Source organism: Pelophylax lessonae (assembly GCF_965119305.1).
Source record: "Pelophylax lessonae genome assembly, chromosome: 2".
In the NCBI taxonomy this organism is placed as follows: Eukaryota; Metazoa; Chordata; class Amphibia; order Anura; family Ranidae; genus Pelophylax; species Pelophylax lessonae.
In genome coordinates this window covers 444583824-444600919 of record NC_138769.1, presented here as the reverse complement: position 1 = coordinate 444600919, position 17096 = coordinate 444583824, and the positions used below count along the sequence as shown (strand labels likewise).

Here is a 17096-nt window from a genome sequence, read left to right as displayed (position 1 = left end):
GAAGAGGAAAGTTCTGAAGAAGAGGAAAGTTCTGAAGAAGAGGAAAGTTCTGAAGAAGAGGAAAGTTCTGAAGAAGAGGAAAGTTCTGAAGAAGAGGCAGAGCAGCAGCAAAGAAGGATTTTGTCTGCCACACAGGCCACTGCCATCACTAAGTCGGGTCCACAGAGCTCTGCAATGTTGCCCTTTTTTAATGTATCTGCTGCCAACAGCACTATTTGCAGCCTCTGCCTGCAGTTTACCAATTGCGATAACCGTTCCGGCTATTTGATACCACATGCATTAGGGAAAATGCATAACTTCAGACATTTACTGAAGTCCCGTATCAGCAAGAAAACCACTATTGTGGTTTTGGCTTTGGACTAACTTTGAATCGTTTTCCAGGGTATAGGATTTCCTCTGTGCGCTAGGAAACCTGCTTTAGCCTGCCAAGTGCAGTAAAATCTTGTCCCAAAGCGGTTTTCAATTGAATAAAGGGAACTACATTTTTAGGGGAGACCGAAATAACAGAGTGCCTTTAGTGATTCTAGGAATTTAGCAGTTTTTTTTTTTTTTAGGCACCATTACGTTTAAAACACAAGCAATGCAAATATGAAGATTGTACTCACATCTCATGCGGAAGCGCTCTCCTGATCCACTCTGAGATCCTGGATGTGATCCTGCTTGGGAACCAGAGTTACTTGAACCTGAAGAACTGCCACTGCCTGGCCTGGGCACAAGCTTCTCTACCCTCTCCCAAAGCAACCTGGGCTCGATATTGCTAATAGGAAACAGAAGATTTTAGGATAATCCAAGTTGAGCACAATATTAAAAAAAAAAAAAAAGAACTGTTATCTTTTACATATGAATACTTGATTCTAAAGTGTTGAGAGAAAAATAACTAGAGTTCAGCGGTTCTCTATCCCCCAATCACTCATACGCATTTTAAAGTAAATCTGAAGTTAAAAAAAAATTGTTACAAAATCCTACACAAAAAAAAAAAAAAAAAAAAAAAAAGAGTCCTGAAAGTCCATATTTGCTAGGTTAGGGATGCCCACAATTCCTGTTCCCCTACTGCGCACTGTAGTTCCTCTTTTGGCTATTAGGCCATGTTAGGACACAGTATTGATGTATGAGTTTGTGGATCAAACTATCAAGCTCAGTGGAGGACTAGGAATTCTGAAATTTCCTCCTATTTCAGAAGTGAATGCATATACATCAAGCATAGACACAGTCGCATCAGAAATTAATAATCCTTTCTTTAAGCATAGATTATGAAAGGAAATCAGGAAACCTAGAGGCAAACAGGGAAAACATACAAACTGCAGTAACTGTGCTAGGAATAGAACCAAGGTCCTGGTGCTAACCACTACCTCATCTTGAGGGCAAGCTGGTTTCATGACGGCTGAGGAGCATAGGCCTGGTAAAAATTGACTGATAATGAATTAACCTCGATTCCCCCCCCCCATAAAAGAAAAACACATGTGGAATGATTACATTGGAAATGGCAAGGCCAAAGCTTTATTTAATTACCAACAAAAGCAATTCTCCAATGTAAACCATTTTAACCAGTGCCAGTCACAGTTGTACTATGAGCACACTAACATCAACTTGTCAAATTTCAAAGAGGCCTGTCCTTACCATAAGTTTTGTACAGTCATACTAATTCCAAATTCCAAACAAGGGCATAGCCCATTACTGCAACTTTTAATGCTGGCAAGGTAAAAAAAAAAAAAACTGCTGACCATATACAGGACGGGAGGGTGGGTAACTCTTCCAGACACTGTTCTTCAAAAAGCACAGATTTTACCTCAGGCCCAGCCCCATCACCCGATGTCATGCAGCCAATCATAATTACCTGCTCTACATATTGTGTGCTACAACACTCAACTCCTAGCCATGTCCCCATCAAAGGTCCCTTTCCCTATGAGGGTCAAGAGACCTTCATTATTACTTATTTAAATGCATACTGCATAGCAGAAGTACGGTGCCTTATAAAGGTAAACATCACTTAAGTTTTTTTGGGGGGCTTTGTACAATGTAATGTACAAAACTTGCTTACAATTTTAAATGAGCAAAATAATTGTTATTGTGACAAACAAAAAAACGGTAATCCTGAATTTGCATAGGTATTCATGCCCTTCATTCTACTTCAAGATAGAGAACTATACCATATTGAGAACTGTACCGTATTTAGAACTTTACATCTTTCCTACAATCCTGACCAGTTTTCCAGTCCCTGCTGATAAAAAGCCACTCCCATCATGCTTTGTTGTGGAGATGATGTACTCAGAGTTATGGGAAAAGTTGGGTTCACACCACACAGTGTTTCCCATGAAAGAATAAATGTTTTTTTATTAAAGAGCGTTTCACATGTTATTTGGTTAACCCTCAGACTTGTATTCTTATTTTCTTTCTTTAAGCGATAGCTTTTTTTTTTTCTGGCCACTTCTCCATGAAGCCTGACTGCACAGACCTAGGAAGCCTGTTGTGTTTGTCTCACCCTTTGAAATCAATCAGCACTAATGCTTACTACAGAAGAAACGGGTCCAACCTAGGAGAACGTGTACTCCAAGCTCATGTAACATACCTTGTGGAATTCCTCTGACCAGACTGGTTATTCTGCTGCACGCTACCCTGCAGAGGGGAATCTCTTCGAGACAACACAGGGGATCTTGATGTTGTTCTTACAGGCACCTTTGCCAATAAAGGAAATATAGTCATATCATTCGTTGGTATGAATATGAAAAATATCAAGGCACTATAAACCAACATACCGGCAGCTCACAGAAAGTGTTTTACTAAATGTTACCACATTATGTTAAATTAACCAAACTAACAGACTATAGTTTAATGTTGTATTGGTGATAATTATGATGGTTTTTTGTCTGAAAGAGTTGCTTCTGTCTCGGGAATAGCGGTAATGAATTGGATAGTTGAAGCAACATCATGAAAATTACATGGTAAAAAGAAGCAAAGCCAACATAGGATGTGCAGCAGCATACATTAGCTGTGTAAAGCATGTGAGAAACGCACACATACCTATCACAGAAAGCTTGAAAGAAAATCCATTCCTAGAGCTTTTTTTTTTTTTTTTGGTGACAGTTACGAAACATTAAACATGCCTACTGACACTCGCATGACATCACAAAATGGGCATAAACTGTTGGCTCCAAAGAAATCGAAATAGAGGTCTAAATTAAACTATACTGAAGTACTTCAGGCTAGGTGTATGGATTTAAAGATGAATAGCCTGAAGTACAAACAATAAATAAAACTCACTTTTTTCTGTAGGTTCAAATCACTTCAGTACTAGGCAAAATGGTCATATAGTTTAAACACAACCATCATAGTATACCAGAGAGCAAAGGTTCTGATCTTAAAATTGAAGAATGAAACTGATCTAAATGATCAGATTATTCCTAGCTAGCGCTGTCGGTAGACAAACAGGAAAACCTGTACTTCAAGAATACTTATGTAAAAAGCAGCTCTGCTATATTTCTATCAGCCGCAAAATGACCAGCCACATGCTAATTGCAGAAATATGGACAGGAAAACAGTCTGCAGTTACTGTACACTAAATGTACATAGCTATTCTGTAGAAAAATCATGGAGACCACTCACATGACTTAACATCCACCATGCACAAACATTCTCTGTTGGTTTCAGGTGCTACCTCCACCTGCATGTACAAAAGCTTCGTACATTACTACTTCTACTCCTTACCCTTGGAGGCACCTCTTCACTGTCTGATCGAGCCCAAACCCTTTGGTTGGGCTCGGGAGTCTCAGACTTAGGGTCAGAACTTTGACTTAGAACATCACTGCGGGGGGATGGGTGTGGTTCCTGAGAACGTAGATGAGGTGCAAATTTGGGAGAAGGGTCACTGAAGGAATGGGATCGCGAGACAGGGGAAACATTGTTCTTGAGGGATGCCAGATGAGACCATTGTACCTTACAAGAAAACAAGACATAAAACATTTACATGGTGTATTGGCACTGCTGACTTTTTATTCCAGTGTAAGAATTTAAAGTCAGACAAGGATGAAAAACAAGACAAAAAGGCAAGCTCACGGACACAGTTGTAAGGGAGAAGTAACTGTAGGGATGAAAGGTGAACAATGATTGACCTTATGTTAATGTTACTTAGCACAAGGAGTCATGCACAGTATTTCATAGTGGTAAAGCTTATATATGTAAAAAGCAAAAGACCGGATTGAACATGCACATAATGATAACATACAAGTACAGCTTAGCATTTTAAAATAAAACATTTTACTTTAACCGGAAGCATGGCCATTAGGGAAAGTGCGCTTAGCTGAGAATACCCCCCATGCTCTCTTCCCCTCCTGAAGACTCATGGGATGTATGACATTTTCCTAGGCAAGAAACCAGGAACTAACTGAAAAAATTTAAGTTTGAAACTAGTAATTATGATATACTTTCCCATTTGTTTACTGATGTTAGCAGTGTAAGGATTAAGCATAATCAATTATTGGAAGCGCATATCACAGTCATTCATAGGAAAGAATAGAATATGACATCCAAAATTATAGCCTAATTTCACTTTAAAAAAGGGACATGATGATCTTCGCCAAGATTCTCACTAATAGACTGTTACCCCTCTTTCCCTCCATCATTTCGCTGGACCAGGTGGGTTTTGTCTCCGGGAGAGAAGCTTGCGATAATACCATAAAAGCCATTAATATACACCATTGGCTATCTAGCTATGGTTCAGAGGGTTTCTTTCTCAACACGGATGTTGAGAAGGCATTCGACAGAGTGGCCTGGGGACAGGGCAGAGTGGCCTGGGGACAGGGCAGAGTGGCCTGGGGACAGGGCAGAGTGGCCTGGGGACAGGGCAGAGTGGCCTGGGGACACGGCAGAGTGGCCTGGGGACACGGCAGAGTGGCCTGGGGACACGGCAGAGGTCCTAGCCTCTATAGGCTTCAGAGCTTTTACGCGCTCATGCATACTTAGCCTGTACCTAAACCCACAGGCAAGAGTTAAAGTAAACGGCTACCTGTCGGACGCCTTCCCCATCCCCAATAGTACCAGACAGGGGTGGACTTTATCCCTTACCAGACTTTAATACAGATGCAATGCATACTAGCACATTGCGCCTTTACCTTGAAGGTTATTTTTTTTAGGTTTGTTATTTTCTTTTAAACCCTTACTACCGCTTTAACACTATACATAGTTGTGTTTTCAAAGCATGCATACATGACTGTTTTTGGCCACATTCACACCAAGTGTAGGGTGAATGTATGGATTTGTTCACTTTAGCGCATTTCTGCACATCGTGTATAGGGCAGTTCCGTCAAGAAAGCTCCTGAACCTCTTCATGGGTATTTTTTTACCACACATTTTAGGTGCATTTGTTGCACATTTTTTAGTGCAGCAAGATGCCCTGGTCCCCGTTTGGGTCACCGTTAAGAATAAACGGCTCTGCGAGCGGTTTACAGGTGGTGGAAATGCACATTTCTGTGCGTGTTCCTGGATCATTCAGGTATGAATGGCTTGGCAACCCATGTGCAACTGCACACGTTCCTGACTCACTGCTCTTTAGCAAACACATGGGGGTGTCACTAATTCTTGATGCCATCCCTACTCTTCGGAAAACGTGGCACTTTTTCTACCTATGGGTACAGCTGTGTACACGCTAACACTGCACACAGGACCCACACCAGTGTGAACCTAGACTAAATTTCCTCCTATTTATTATGTAATCATCTTGGTATGGTAAAGTGTGCCCTGTAAGTTGAGGCACCTGCTTTATCCTTTAGTGGGCAAGCCCATGTAAATAATAATTGCAAATAAAATAGCACTGACTATACTATATGCATCAGATGATTTGCTAGTTTTAGATTATCCACTTCTAGGGGACTTATGGTAAATTTACCAAAATTTTAAACAGATATTTTTATATATAGTGTCTAAGGCCTTCATCACAACTCTGACCCCAATTATGGCTTTACCGGAAGAAGATTAAAGTTCTGGAATGGCCCAGCCAGAGCTCAGACCTGAAGCCGATTGAAAATCTGAAGAGGACTACGCATAGGAGATGCCCTTGCAATCTGACAGATTCGGAGTGTTTTTGCAAAGAAGAATGGGCAAATATTGCCAAATCAAGATGTGCCATGCTGATCGACTCATACCCAAAAAGACTGAGTGCTGCAAAAAAATCAAAAGGTGCTTCAACAAAGTATTAGTTTAAGGGAGTTGCATACTTCTGCAACCATAATATTTTAGGTTTTTTATTTTTACTTTCCCCCACCTAAAAGATTTCAGTTTGTTGTTCAATTGAGTTGTACAGTTTATAGGCCACATTAAAGGTGGAAGAAGTTCTGAAATGATTTAGGTTTGCCTCATTTGTTTTACATCACAGGAACCTGACATTCTAACAGGGGTGTGTAGACTTTTTATATCCACTGTAGCATAGATCGAGGAATCTTTAATTAAATATATAAAAATTTGAATAAAAAAAAAAAAAAAAAAAACAACACCACCTTGAAAGCGGTAGTAAACTAAGTACAGTGAATATCTCCTAAACTTGTGGTGTTTAGGAGATATTCACACTGGATTTGGTCAGCGATATCAGCGCAAGCGCTTTGAAGGGACGGCATGCCTGTGCCTTCCCTTCAGAGCTCTGTACCGTAAACCGTGACTCCCGTGCACAGGAGTTAAGTTATTGCAGCTCAGCCGTTTACAGGATCAGAGCCAGCGAACACGGAAGGAAGATTGGGGGAAAATGGAAGCCCTGTCAGCGGTGACAACTCACTGCTGGAGGGCTTTGTGCTAGAGTATATCGTAATATACTAGCACATTATGCCATTGCCTTGCAGGAGATTTTCTTGTTTTTTAATAAAGGGCGGTGGTTCACCACGCATTTAAGTGCATGGTGAGCTTCAGAGTGAATATTTGTAAAAAAAAATATTAGGAGAGAGAAAAAAAAAAAATGAATCTTCCCTTTTCCCCCATTCTACTGGAATACCAAGCACTACTTCCTGGTAGTGTAAGAGCTTGCTTAGTTTCTCCATCTTTCAAGCATACCTACTGGCCATGACTATAATGCCCCACTTCACTGACCACAAGCTATGCGTAGAAGAGGAAAGTAGCTGGGCAAAATTCGTCACTACCATGTAGTGCCAGAGTCTTGCCTGATCAGAACTGGGTGCAGCAAGGGGGCTGAATACAGGTATGTGCAAATATCTGTACATGTCTGCACCAGATATCTGTTTGTTTTGTAAGCTACTTATGTATGTGGACACAATGACACAACGAGAAAAAACATTTCAAAAACATCTGAAGCTTATTTCCCACAGACAATATTTACTATTTCTGCTTTAAATTGAATTAAAAAAAAAAAAAAAAAAAAAAGAAGAAGAAGGAAGGAAGGAAAAATGCCACTTTCTAAAAATGTGCATCAAATCAAATCAAATGCACTAAAAAAAAAAGTATGCAGAGCTTCAAACACATTTTTGTCCTTTTTAGATGTAATGCAATCATGAAGGATAGTGTGTACTATTTAGACAAATATCAGGAACTGTACATCCATTCAGAAGAGAATGCATGTGAATCTATAGATTTAAAAAAAGTGATTAAAATAAGTCATGGGAAAAATTCATGGAATATGGATCTAGAAGAGTTGTTACCCAGTACAAAGATCAAATCCCATGATTTTCAAGTGCAGTTTGACAGAAATCTGTATTGAGAGAAATATGTAGACATCAAGACCTCGCTGGATGTCAATCGCTTCAATGTCATCCTGAGCCAGAGACCTATAACAAGCCTTCAGCCAGTAAAATCAGATTTACAGTGCCAGGAAAAAAGTATTCATACCCCTTGAAATTTTCCACATTTTTGTCATGTTACAACCAAAAACGTAAATTAATTTTATTAGGATTTTATGTGATAGACCAACACAAAGTGGCACATAAATTGTGAAGTGGAAGGAAAACGATAAATGGTTTGTTTACAAATCAATATCTAAAAAGCGTGGTGTGCATTTGTAGATGGTGTGTTCAGGGGGATGTGCAGTATTAGTTTTCCACCACACATACTGTTTTGTTTTTGGGCCAAAAAGTAAAATTTTTGTCTCATCTGATCAGAGCACCTTCTTCCACATGTTTGCTGTGTCCCCCACATGGCTTCTCATAAACTGAAAACGGGACTTCTTATGGCTTCCTTTCAACAATGGCTTTCTTCTTGCCACTCTTACATAAAGGTCAGATTTGTGGAGTGCACGACTAATAGTTGTCCTGTGGACAGTTTCTCCCACCAGAGCTGTGGCTCTCTGCAGCTCCTGCAGAGTTACCATGGATGGCCATGCCTTGGTAGGTTTGCAGTTGTGCCATACTCTCTCCATTTTCAGATGATGGATTCAACAGTGCTCTGTGAGATGTTCAAAGCTTAGGATATTTTTTTTTTTTTTTTTTTTTATAACCTAACCCTGAACATACCATCTCCACTGTGAAACTTGGTGGTGGCAACATGTTGTGGGGATGCTTTTTTTCAGCAGGGACAGGGAAGCTGGTCAGAGTTGATGAGAAGATGGATGGAGCCAAATACAGGGCAATCTTCGAAGAAAACCTGTTAAGAGTCTGCAAAAGACTTCAGGCTGGGGCAGAAGTTCACCTTCCAGCAGAAAAATGACCCTAAACATACAGGCAGAGCTACAATGGAATGGTATAGATCAAATCAAATTCATGTGTTAAATGGGCCCAGTCAAAGGCCAGACCTAAATTTAATTGAGAATCTGTGGTAAGACTTGAAAATAGCTCTTCGTAGACGCTCTCCATTCAATCTGACAGAGCTGGAGCTATTTTGCAAGGAAAAATGGACACACATTTTCACTCTTATGTGCAAAGCTGGTAGAGACATACCCAAAACCCCAAAAGACTTGCAGCTGTAATTGCAGCAAAAGGTGGTTCTACAAAGTATTGACTCAGGGGGGCTGAATACAAATGCACGCCACACTTTTCACATATTTATTTGTAAAAACATGTGAAATGCATTTATCATTTTCCTTCCACTTCACAATTATGTGCCACTTTCTGTTGGTCTATCACATAAAATCCCAATAAAATACATTTACGTTTATGTTTGTAACGTGACAAAATGTAGAAAATTTCAAGGAGGTATGAATATTTTTTCAAGGCACTGTACTTACTTGCTTTACTCAGAAAGCACTGAAGCCATGATTAGCACAACAGCATGAAGAGGGAGAAAAGACAGCCTGCATATTTCTTTCAGCACAGGTTTTCTTTGAAAATAAAAGCCAAAACCAGAATTAAAAGTGTTTATGCATCTGGGGAATGACAAGTGTTCTGTGCAGCCAGCCTGTCAAAATCAATGACAATCTGAGAGAGGCATCAGCTGTATGGATCCTCCTGTACACGCTAGTGTGCACATCCGTACAGGGAATAACGCAGAACTCTGGATGCCGATAATCTTAGGCTGTCATTGATTTTGAGGAAGGATAAACATGACTATTCGCATTGAAGTACATGTCTACACGATCACATGAATAAATTCTACAATAGTCAGCTTTTACTCCTCATTTGGGTAAAACCATTATCCAACAACTGGTGTAGCTGCTTAACAAATGTTAGCTGAAGTTCAGCCTTCATTTTTTAGTCACAACCTCCCAAGGCAGACAGGTACTAAAGGGAGAAACCAAACTAATTGTGTGTCACCCCTCTGGTCAGCAGCAGACAGGCAGTGTTGAAGGCAAAAGATCACGTTTGACGTGACAACAGCGCCAACATCGAACATACAAAAGTAGACTTGCTGGCCCTTTCTTTTGTGTATTATACCAAAAAAACTTTATGCTGTTGAGAAAACAAAGAAGCTACAAAATATTACATTTTTGTTTTGGGCTATAACCACTTGCCGACCGCCGCACGACTATCTACGTCGGCGGTCAGCCCCTCACAGGCAAACTAACGTAGGGCTACGTTGCTTGCTTGTGAGGGTCTAGGGAGCGAGCGCGCGCCCCGGAGGCGCGCTCCCGCGTGGTCACGGACCCCCCCCCCGCGCGTGTGACCAGCGGACCCGATGTCCGCCGGCCACTCGGCGATCGGCGGGGGAGAGGGAGAATGTCAGGCAGCTTGTGTAAACAAGCTGCCCGTCATTCTTCTCGCTGCAAAGACACTGATCACATGGATCTACTATGTAGATCCGTTGATCAGTGTCCTTACAGCTGAAGCCACAGCCAATCACAGTAGAAAGCACGCCCCTAGGGACACACACAGCCCCTCCCTCCCAAATAAAGTTAACCCCTTCACTACCAGTGTATTTTTACAGTAACAGTGCATATATATATATATATAGCACTGATTACTGTAGAAATGTCACTGGTAACCCCAAAAGTGTCAAAAATGTCAGTCAAGGGTCCGATCTGTCCGCCGCAATGTCGCAGTACCGCAAAAAAAAAAAAAAAATCGCAGATCGCCGCCATTACGCGTTAAAAAAAAAACAACAAAAATGACAAAAATCTTTCCCTTTGTTAGTAAACGCGATAACTTTTGCGCAAACCAATCAAAATACGCTTTTTGCGATTTTTTTTTACCAAACATAGGTAGCATAAAACAAATTGTCCGAAAATGTTAAAAAATGTTGATTTTTACATTTTTTTGGGGGGGAATTTCATATAAAAAAAATGTGAAAAATATTGTTATTTTTGCAAAATTGACACTCTTTTTTTGTTTATAGCGCGTGATCAAAAAATCGCACAGGTGATCAAATACCACCAAAAGAAAGCTCTGTTTGTGGGAAAAAAAGGACGCCAAATTCGTTTAGGTACAGCGTCGCACGACCGCGCAATTGTCCGTTAAAGTCACGCAGTGCCGAATCGCAAAATACCCCCTGGTCGGAATGGGGGTAAAATCTTCCGGGGCTTAAGTGGTTAATATGTTACATTTTGATAACATTTTTACACCCGGAAATAATTTTTTCACCCTGACTTCAAAGAAGCTTTTAAAATGTCAGAGTGGCCTTCAGCAGCTGCTAGTGCTTTGGGAAAACAAGCAGAATGAAATGAATCTTCTTAAAAAAAAAAATGGTTTGAATTATTTGCACCCATTTAGCAAACAAGGTCTAGTATGGTTGTGTATAGGAAATTATCCAAATGAATAAAGGCAAATGTAAACTATTTATAGCCAAAAAATGTTTATTTTTTTTTTGGCTTTGGATAGAGCAAAGAGAGTTAGAACTTCTGCAGTTTTTAATGTTCTCTGTATCAAAGTAAAATATTTCCTAATTTCCTGAGTTGGAGACAATGAGACACCAGTAGGGAAAGTGCAAAGAACAAAAACAAAGCAGTAAGACGCTTTTTTATCCTTAGTAGAGTAAGGCTGGGTACACATGGGCCGAACGTCTGCCGGTTCAACCATTTTCGGTAAGTGCGTACAGCTCTTTCCAACAGAAACCAGTTGAAGGGGCATGCTAGAAAACCAGTGCACTGATCAGTGTGTTCTAGTGGGGGGACAGTTGTGTCAGAACACAAAGGCACAGTGAGGGAAATCGTCGCACGCCTCTTGTGTTAGTACGGCAATCTGTCAGTTTTTTGTCATTCAGCGCACTGAGTTACCTGGCTTAAGGGTAAGCTAAAACCTCTGTTAACATTTTTTTCAGTCTCTGTTGAGACATACCCTCACTTTCTTCCTTGGTGGGATAATCAGGGGACAGGGAGTGAAAAGTGTTATCCACAACAATTCCTTGGACAGCAATGAAGTCTGAGTTTATTAACCTTCTCTTTTCTAATTAAAGCTGTAAAAATAGTTTTGTCTAAATTTTCACTTTAATTCTTATAATAAATATGTCCAAATTCAATAAAAATTATCCTTCAGGCAATATCAGCTAGACCATATTACATTAATGGGCATCATTGGACACCAAACACATCTTACGTGTGGCTGCCAACCTGCTTCACAGTGTGCCTGGCACCCTATTTAACCACTTAAGCCCCAGAAGATTTTACCCCCTTCCTGACCAGGGCCTATTTTGCGATTCGGCACTACGTGACTTTAACGGACAATTGCGCGGTCGTACGATGCTGTACCTAAACAAATATAAACAAAAAAGCTATAAACAAAAAAGAGCGTAAATTTTGCAAAAATAACAATATTTTTCAAATTTTTTTATATAAAATTCCCCCCAAAAAAAAATGTAAAAATCAAAATTTTTTAACATTTTAGGCCAATTTGTTTTATGCTACATATGTTTGGTAAAAAAAAAAAGCGTATTTTGATTAGTTTGCGCAAAAGTTATTGCGTTTACTAACTAAGGGAAAGATTGTCGTTTTTGTTTTTTTTTTGTTTTTTAACGAGTAATGGCAGCGATCTGCGATTTTTTTGCGGGACTGCGACATTGCGGTGGGCAGATCGGACCCTTGACTGACATTTTTGACACTTTTGGGGTTACCAGTGACATTACTACAGTAATCAATGCTATACATATGCACTGTTACTGTAAAAATGACACTGGCAGGGAAGGAGTTAACTTTTTTTGAGAGGGAGGGGTTAAGTGTGTCCCTAGGGGCGTGCTTCTAACTGTGATTGGATGTGGCTACTGGTGTAAGAACAGAGATCAACGGTCCTACATAGCAGAACCGTATGTTCTCCATTCTTATACAGGGAAGAATGACAGGCGGCTTTGTTTACATTAGCCGCCTGCCTTTCTCCCGCTGTAACGGACAATCGCGAGTGCCCGGCGGACGCACATGCGTGGGGGGTCCGTGAGCGAGCGGGAGCGCGCCTCCGGCGGCGCGCGCTCGCTCCCTAGAGCCTCACAGGCTAGCGACGTAGTCCTACGTCGCTTTGCCTGTGAGGGGCTGACTGCCGCAGTAAATAGTTGTGCGGCTGTCGGCAAGTGGTTAAAGCTGAGTTCCAGCCATTTCTGTGTTTATTAAAAGTCAGCAGCTGCAAAATGTGTAGTTGCTGACTTTTAATAAACACACTCACCTGTCCCACGATCCAGAGATGCGGCTGCCCGAAGCCTCACTCCTCTTGGCGGTGCAGGCATCACTAGTGTGGGCACCCGGGCTGTGAGAGCTTGTGGCTTCATAGCCGGGTGCGCACTGCGGCTCCTGAAAGGCTCTTCAAGAACCTCTGATGTGTCCCAGAAGATTGCAGGGAGGGGGAGAGGAGAAATACTGCTCGAGCTGCCTAGATGGCCCGAGCGGGTACCTGTCAAAACTAGCACCCCCCCCCCCACCCCAAAAAAAAACAAACATGCCAAATGTGGTATGTCTGGGGGCCAGGAGTACTCGGGCGGAACTCTGCTTTAAGACAAAATCTTCAATCAGTCAATGAAATAACAGGTAATACAGAAAGCGTACTTGCTACAGAACTTCTGACATTATGGTAGAGATATTCGCAGCACATGTGAATACATGTCATGTACAGAAATATTTTGCAATAGAATAAGGTCAGCACGGTATATGAGATTTATGGGCATGGATTAGACCACTTACAAATTCAAAGCAATAAATAACCATATTGTGCTACTTTAGAGCAAAGCCACATTTTCTATAAATTCCCATGTCTGTACGATTCTGAAAGGATCAGGAGTCATATATTTAGATGTTAAGTTGTCAGCTCAAAAACAAAGAACCTTTAGTTTAATATAATGAGCAGAAACAGTACTGCATTGAGCAGAAGATAAAAATAACATACTTTGAATTTGCAGATTGCCACAGTAAGCATATTTCACAAGAAAGGCTCACACTGATGGCTGTACCGTTTCTCATTAGCAAGTACTGTCATACCTGAGGTTCCACTGGCCTATGCATGGCAGGCTGAGCAGGCTCAGAATTCCCATTGGAAAAAGACTCCGATCTTGAAGGCACTGATGGCTCCAACGCTCTCCCTGTTTGCTTTGACTGTGATTCAGGAGATCCTTGTTTAGCTTTCCTAAGGCGCTCTTCAGCCTATATCACAACACAAAATACATAAATGTTGCATCCTTACACAAGAGGAACTTCAGTATTTTTAAGTCCGGTTTATGAATCAGGTATTAATAAGGGGCCTCTGATGCCTGTGTATGAACCATATTAAAAAGAGTTGTGTCTTGCCCAAAAAAGAAAAAAAAAAAAAAAAACACCACAGTACATTTTCACATTGCATTCCATTTTCTCATGTTTTGTACCTTGAAAAACTATACCTATTTCTGTCAGAAATCCAGAAAGCCTAAAAAAAATCCTATAGTGAGATGACAAGACTGCATCTGCTGCACAGAAATAAGCAGTGTCGTCCACCCCTACTGCACTACAGAACGCACCCCCCTTGTGCTATGGAGATGCAGAGTGGCATGGCAATGCAGCAGAGGCAATGATGTCCACTTACTACATAAATTTAGGAGCTTGCTGGATTTATAGCAGTATTAACAGGTATCTTTCTGTATCTGCGATGTTTTTAAAGAACTCCAAGAAATGAAGCACTTTAAAATTATGCTGGCTCACAAGAGGTTAAAGCGGACCATAGATGGTGTAATTTTCTTACTTGCAACCACTGGGAGCCATTCCTGATGGGAGAATACACAATTAACATTGCTAGCGGTTATAGCCGCTACCAATAGTTGCATGAAAAATCCGACATACTGGTTGTACCCAAATAGATCGACTTGGGTACAATCAGCCTGCGCAGACATGGATCAAATATCGCCTGGTCCCCGCTGAACTTCGAAGAGATTCAAACGGTCTATAGCCAGCTTAAGTCCAACGAGGTGTACTTGCTGTGTTCCAACAGGAAAAATGTGCTCTGCTGCACTGCCTACCCCTCCCCTTCACTGTTCACTCACAGAATACTTTGTATTCTATGAACAGGTACACATAATACCAAGTTATCAATGACTGGGCAAGAAGAGGATGAGAAGGCAGAGGGGCTGGTGTGGACTTTGCAGCTCTATGTTTGCAGACCTGAGGGTCCAGTGTCACAGAACCAAAGTATAGCAATAGCTGTACTCCCAGCCCTCAGCAAAGATGTAAATAAAGCAATAAAGGCCTTAAAATGCACTCTTTGACTTACAGTTTTCCCTAGAAGCCAGCACATTTTTTAAAATTACTGCAATTTCAGGAGTTCTTCCCTAAACAGAAAACCTGGAGAAATGTGAACGTACTGCAGAGATATTCTAAATACAAATACAATTTTGTCTAAACGTGGTAACTCGTGTTTATAAGCCTTTTGTTTATAGGTGTTTTCAATGGGGATACATTTCTGACCATTTTACAAGGTAAAAACACATCAATGCAAACGCTGCTAAACACGCATAAACGCGTCATGCAAATGCGGCAAAATGGACGTTTTTAACCGTCAGGTACTAGCTGTCAAGTTTCAGCGTTCAGGAGAGGTTTTCAAACTTTCAGTGTACAATGCTTATAGACTTAGGCTAGTGAAGTATAGGAGAGTATACACAAGATAAATAATCCTGCTCTATTCATGGCATACATGATACATGTCCCACACCTGGATTCACATTCAATTCTTCTGCATAATAAATGTATGTGTTGTACTGACCAAGAAACCTATTCAACATTAAACCAGTTAAAGGATCACCTCTCGCACACGTTCCGTCTGGTCATAGTGGGCTTTAGTCTCTGGGCCATGGTAAGTTTGCTTGCTCCTATCTTGCTGTGGCAGAGAGGGCTGCTGAGGCTGGGCTTGCTGCTGCGATGGTTGCTGTCGGTGATCATGCTGTAAAGACATGAGATATGCCTGTTCTTGTTGCAGTTGACGCTGAAGCCGTTCTGCTTGTCTGTGTTCCTCCATCTCCCGCCACCTGTATTCCTGAAAATGTACATCTGTGTGAATATACCTAATTATGCACTGCACAGCCACAAAGATAATGCCCATGTTAAAGCATGGTAAAAAAAAAAAAAAAATTGGAAAAATAAAAAAATAAACTGATGCTGATCCATTGGTTTTCCACAATTTGGGTCACTGATTCAGCAAAAGCAGGCAGATAAACTATATCTACTGACATGCATACCTGTTCCAAATCAGTAACTGAAAACCTCAAAGCATTTGTTCTAGCATGACAGCCAAGCACTTTCGCATTTTCAAAAGGTAGAGGTCAGTAATGGCAGCCTACATATTGACTTAGTACAGAATGTCTTTAGATCCCATTCACACTTGGGCAAGCGTGACTTTACACTCTCTGGATCAAAGCCGGATCGAAATACTGCAGGCACTTTTCAAAGTCACTGCGAATTTAAGTCGCACAAATTGATTAGATAGTTTAGGTATGTGCGGATATAAGATCGCTTTGGCAGATCTAAGGATGATTATGTGGTCAGATTGATATGTGTATGGTAACCCTAAGACCAGCGTAGGGCTGTTGTGTTTGGTACTGGCTCAAATTGAAGTAATGTGGGAATCATTTTTGAGCTTCGGGTATGGTGTGGAAAGGGCTAAAATCTGTCAGGTTTTTATGGTCTCCAAAGGGGACAGACTATCTGCGCCTCTGATAGGGACAATTCATTGCATGACTTTCAACATATAAAGAAATAACCATAAAACTAGTTGCAACAGATCACACGTGTTTAGGGCCCAGGCTGGCCTATCTTTTTATTTTTTATGTCACAAACTTCCATGTTGTGGAGTTTTAAAGTATCTCTAAACCCACATCATAAAAACTATGGTGTATGTAATGGTGTATTACATGCTGTTCATACTTGCTTAGTCACTATGAAATTTGTCTTCTGTATTCTGCAAAAATGCTAGTATATCCTGCTGTTCTCTCTCTCTCCCCCCAATTCAGCTAGGGATTTTGCAGCTGTGTTGGCAGCTTTGCACATTACATTGCTCAGTGAGTTTCTATGCGGAGCATTTCCTCCCTATCACATCTGAGCAGCCCATATGACTAAAGGTGTGGGTGTATACAGTGTTAAAAATGACAGCCCACACCCTCCCCCTCCATGCCCACTAACCAGCTAAACACAATGGGGCAGGATATTACATGTAGATTAACGGAGGTTTCCCCTCCCTCTTATTCTAAGATACAGGCTGAAGGGGCGTGACTGAGTCTTGACAGGTAGAAATCTACCCACACCATGTTATTTCCACAAAATAATAAAGATTTGATTTTAAATATTTATATGACAATTTAAACAAGTTTAT

General features: G+C 40.9%; 1 protein-coding gene across 2 annotated transcripts in view; it reads right to left on the bottom strand.

The window, feature by feature from the left end:
• MAP4K4 (mitogen-activated protein kinase kinase kinase kinase 4) overlaps positions 1-17096 on the bottom strand; it is a 340786-nt gene that overhangs the window by 34570 nt on the left and 289120 nt on the right. Inside the window, exons 15-19 of one of the 2 annotated variants that reach the window (XM_082246630.1) lie at positions 15534-15764; positions 13748-13909; positions 3703-3930; positions 2567-2673; positions 606-757 (exon numbers count right to left, since the gene is read on the bottom strand). In XM_082246630.1, coding sequence (XP_082102756.1) covers positions 606-757; positions 2567-2673; positions 3703-3930; positions 13748-13909; positions 15534-15764 — 880 coding nt within the window. The remainder of the gene's footprint in view (positions 1-605; positions 758-2566; positions 2674-3702; positions 3931-13747; positions 13910-15533; positions 15765-17096) is intronic. The other variant, XM_082246631.1, reaches the window with a different exon arrangement.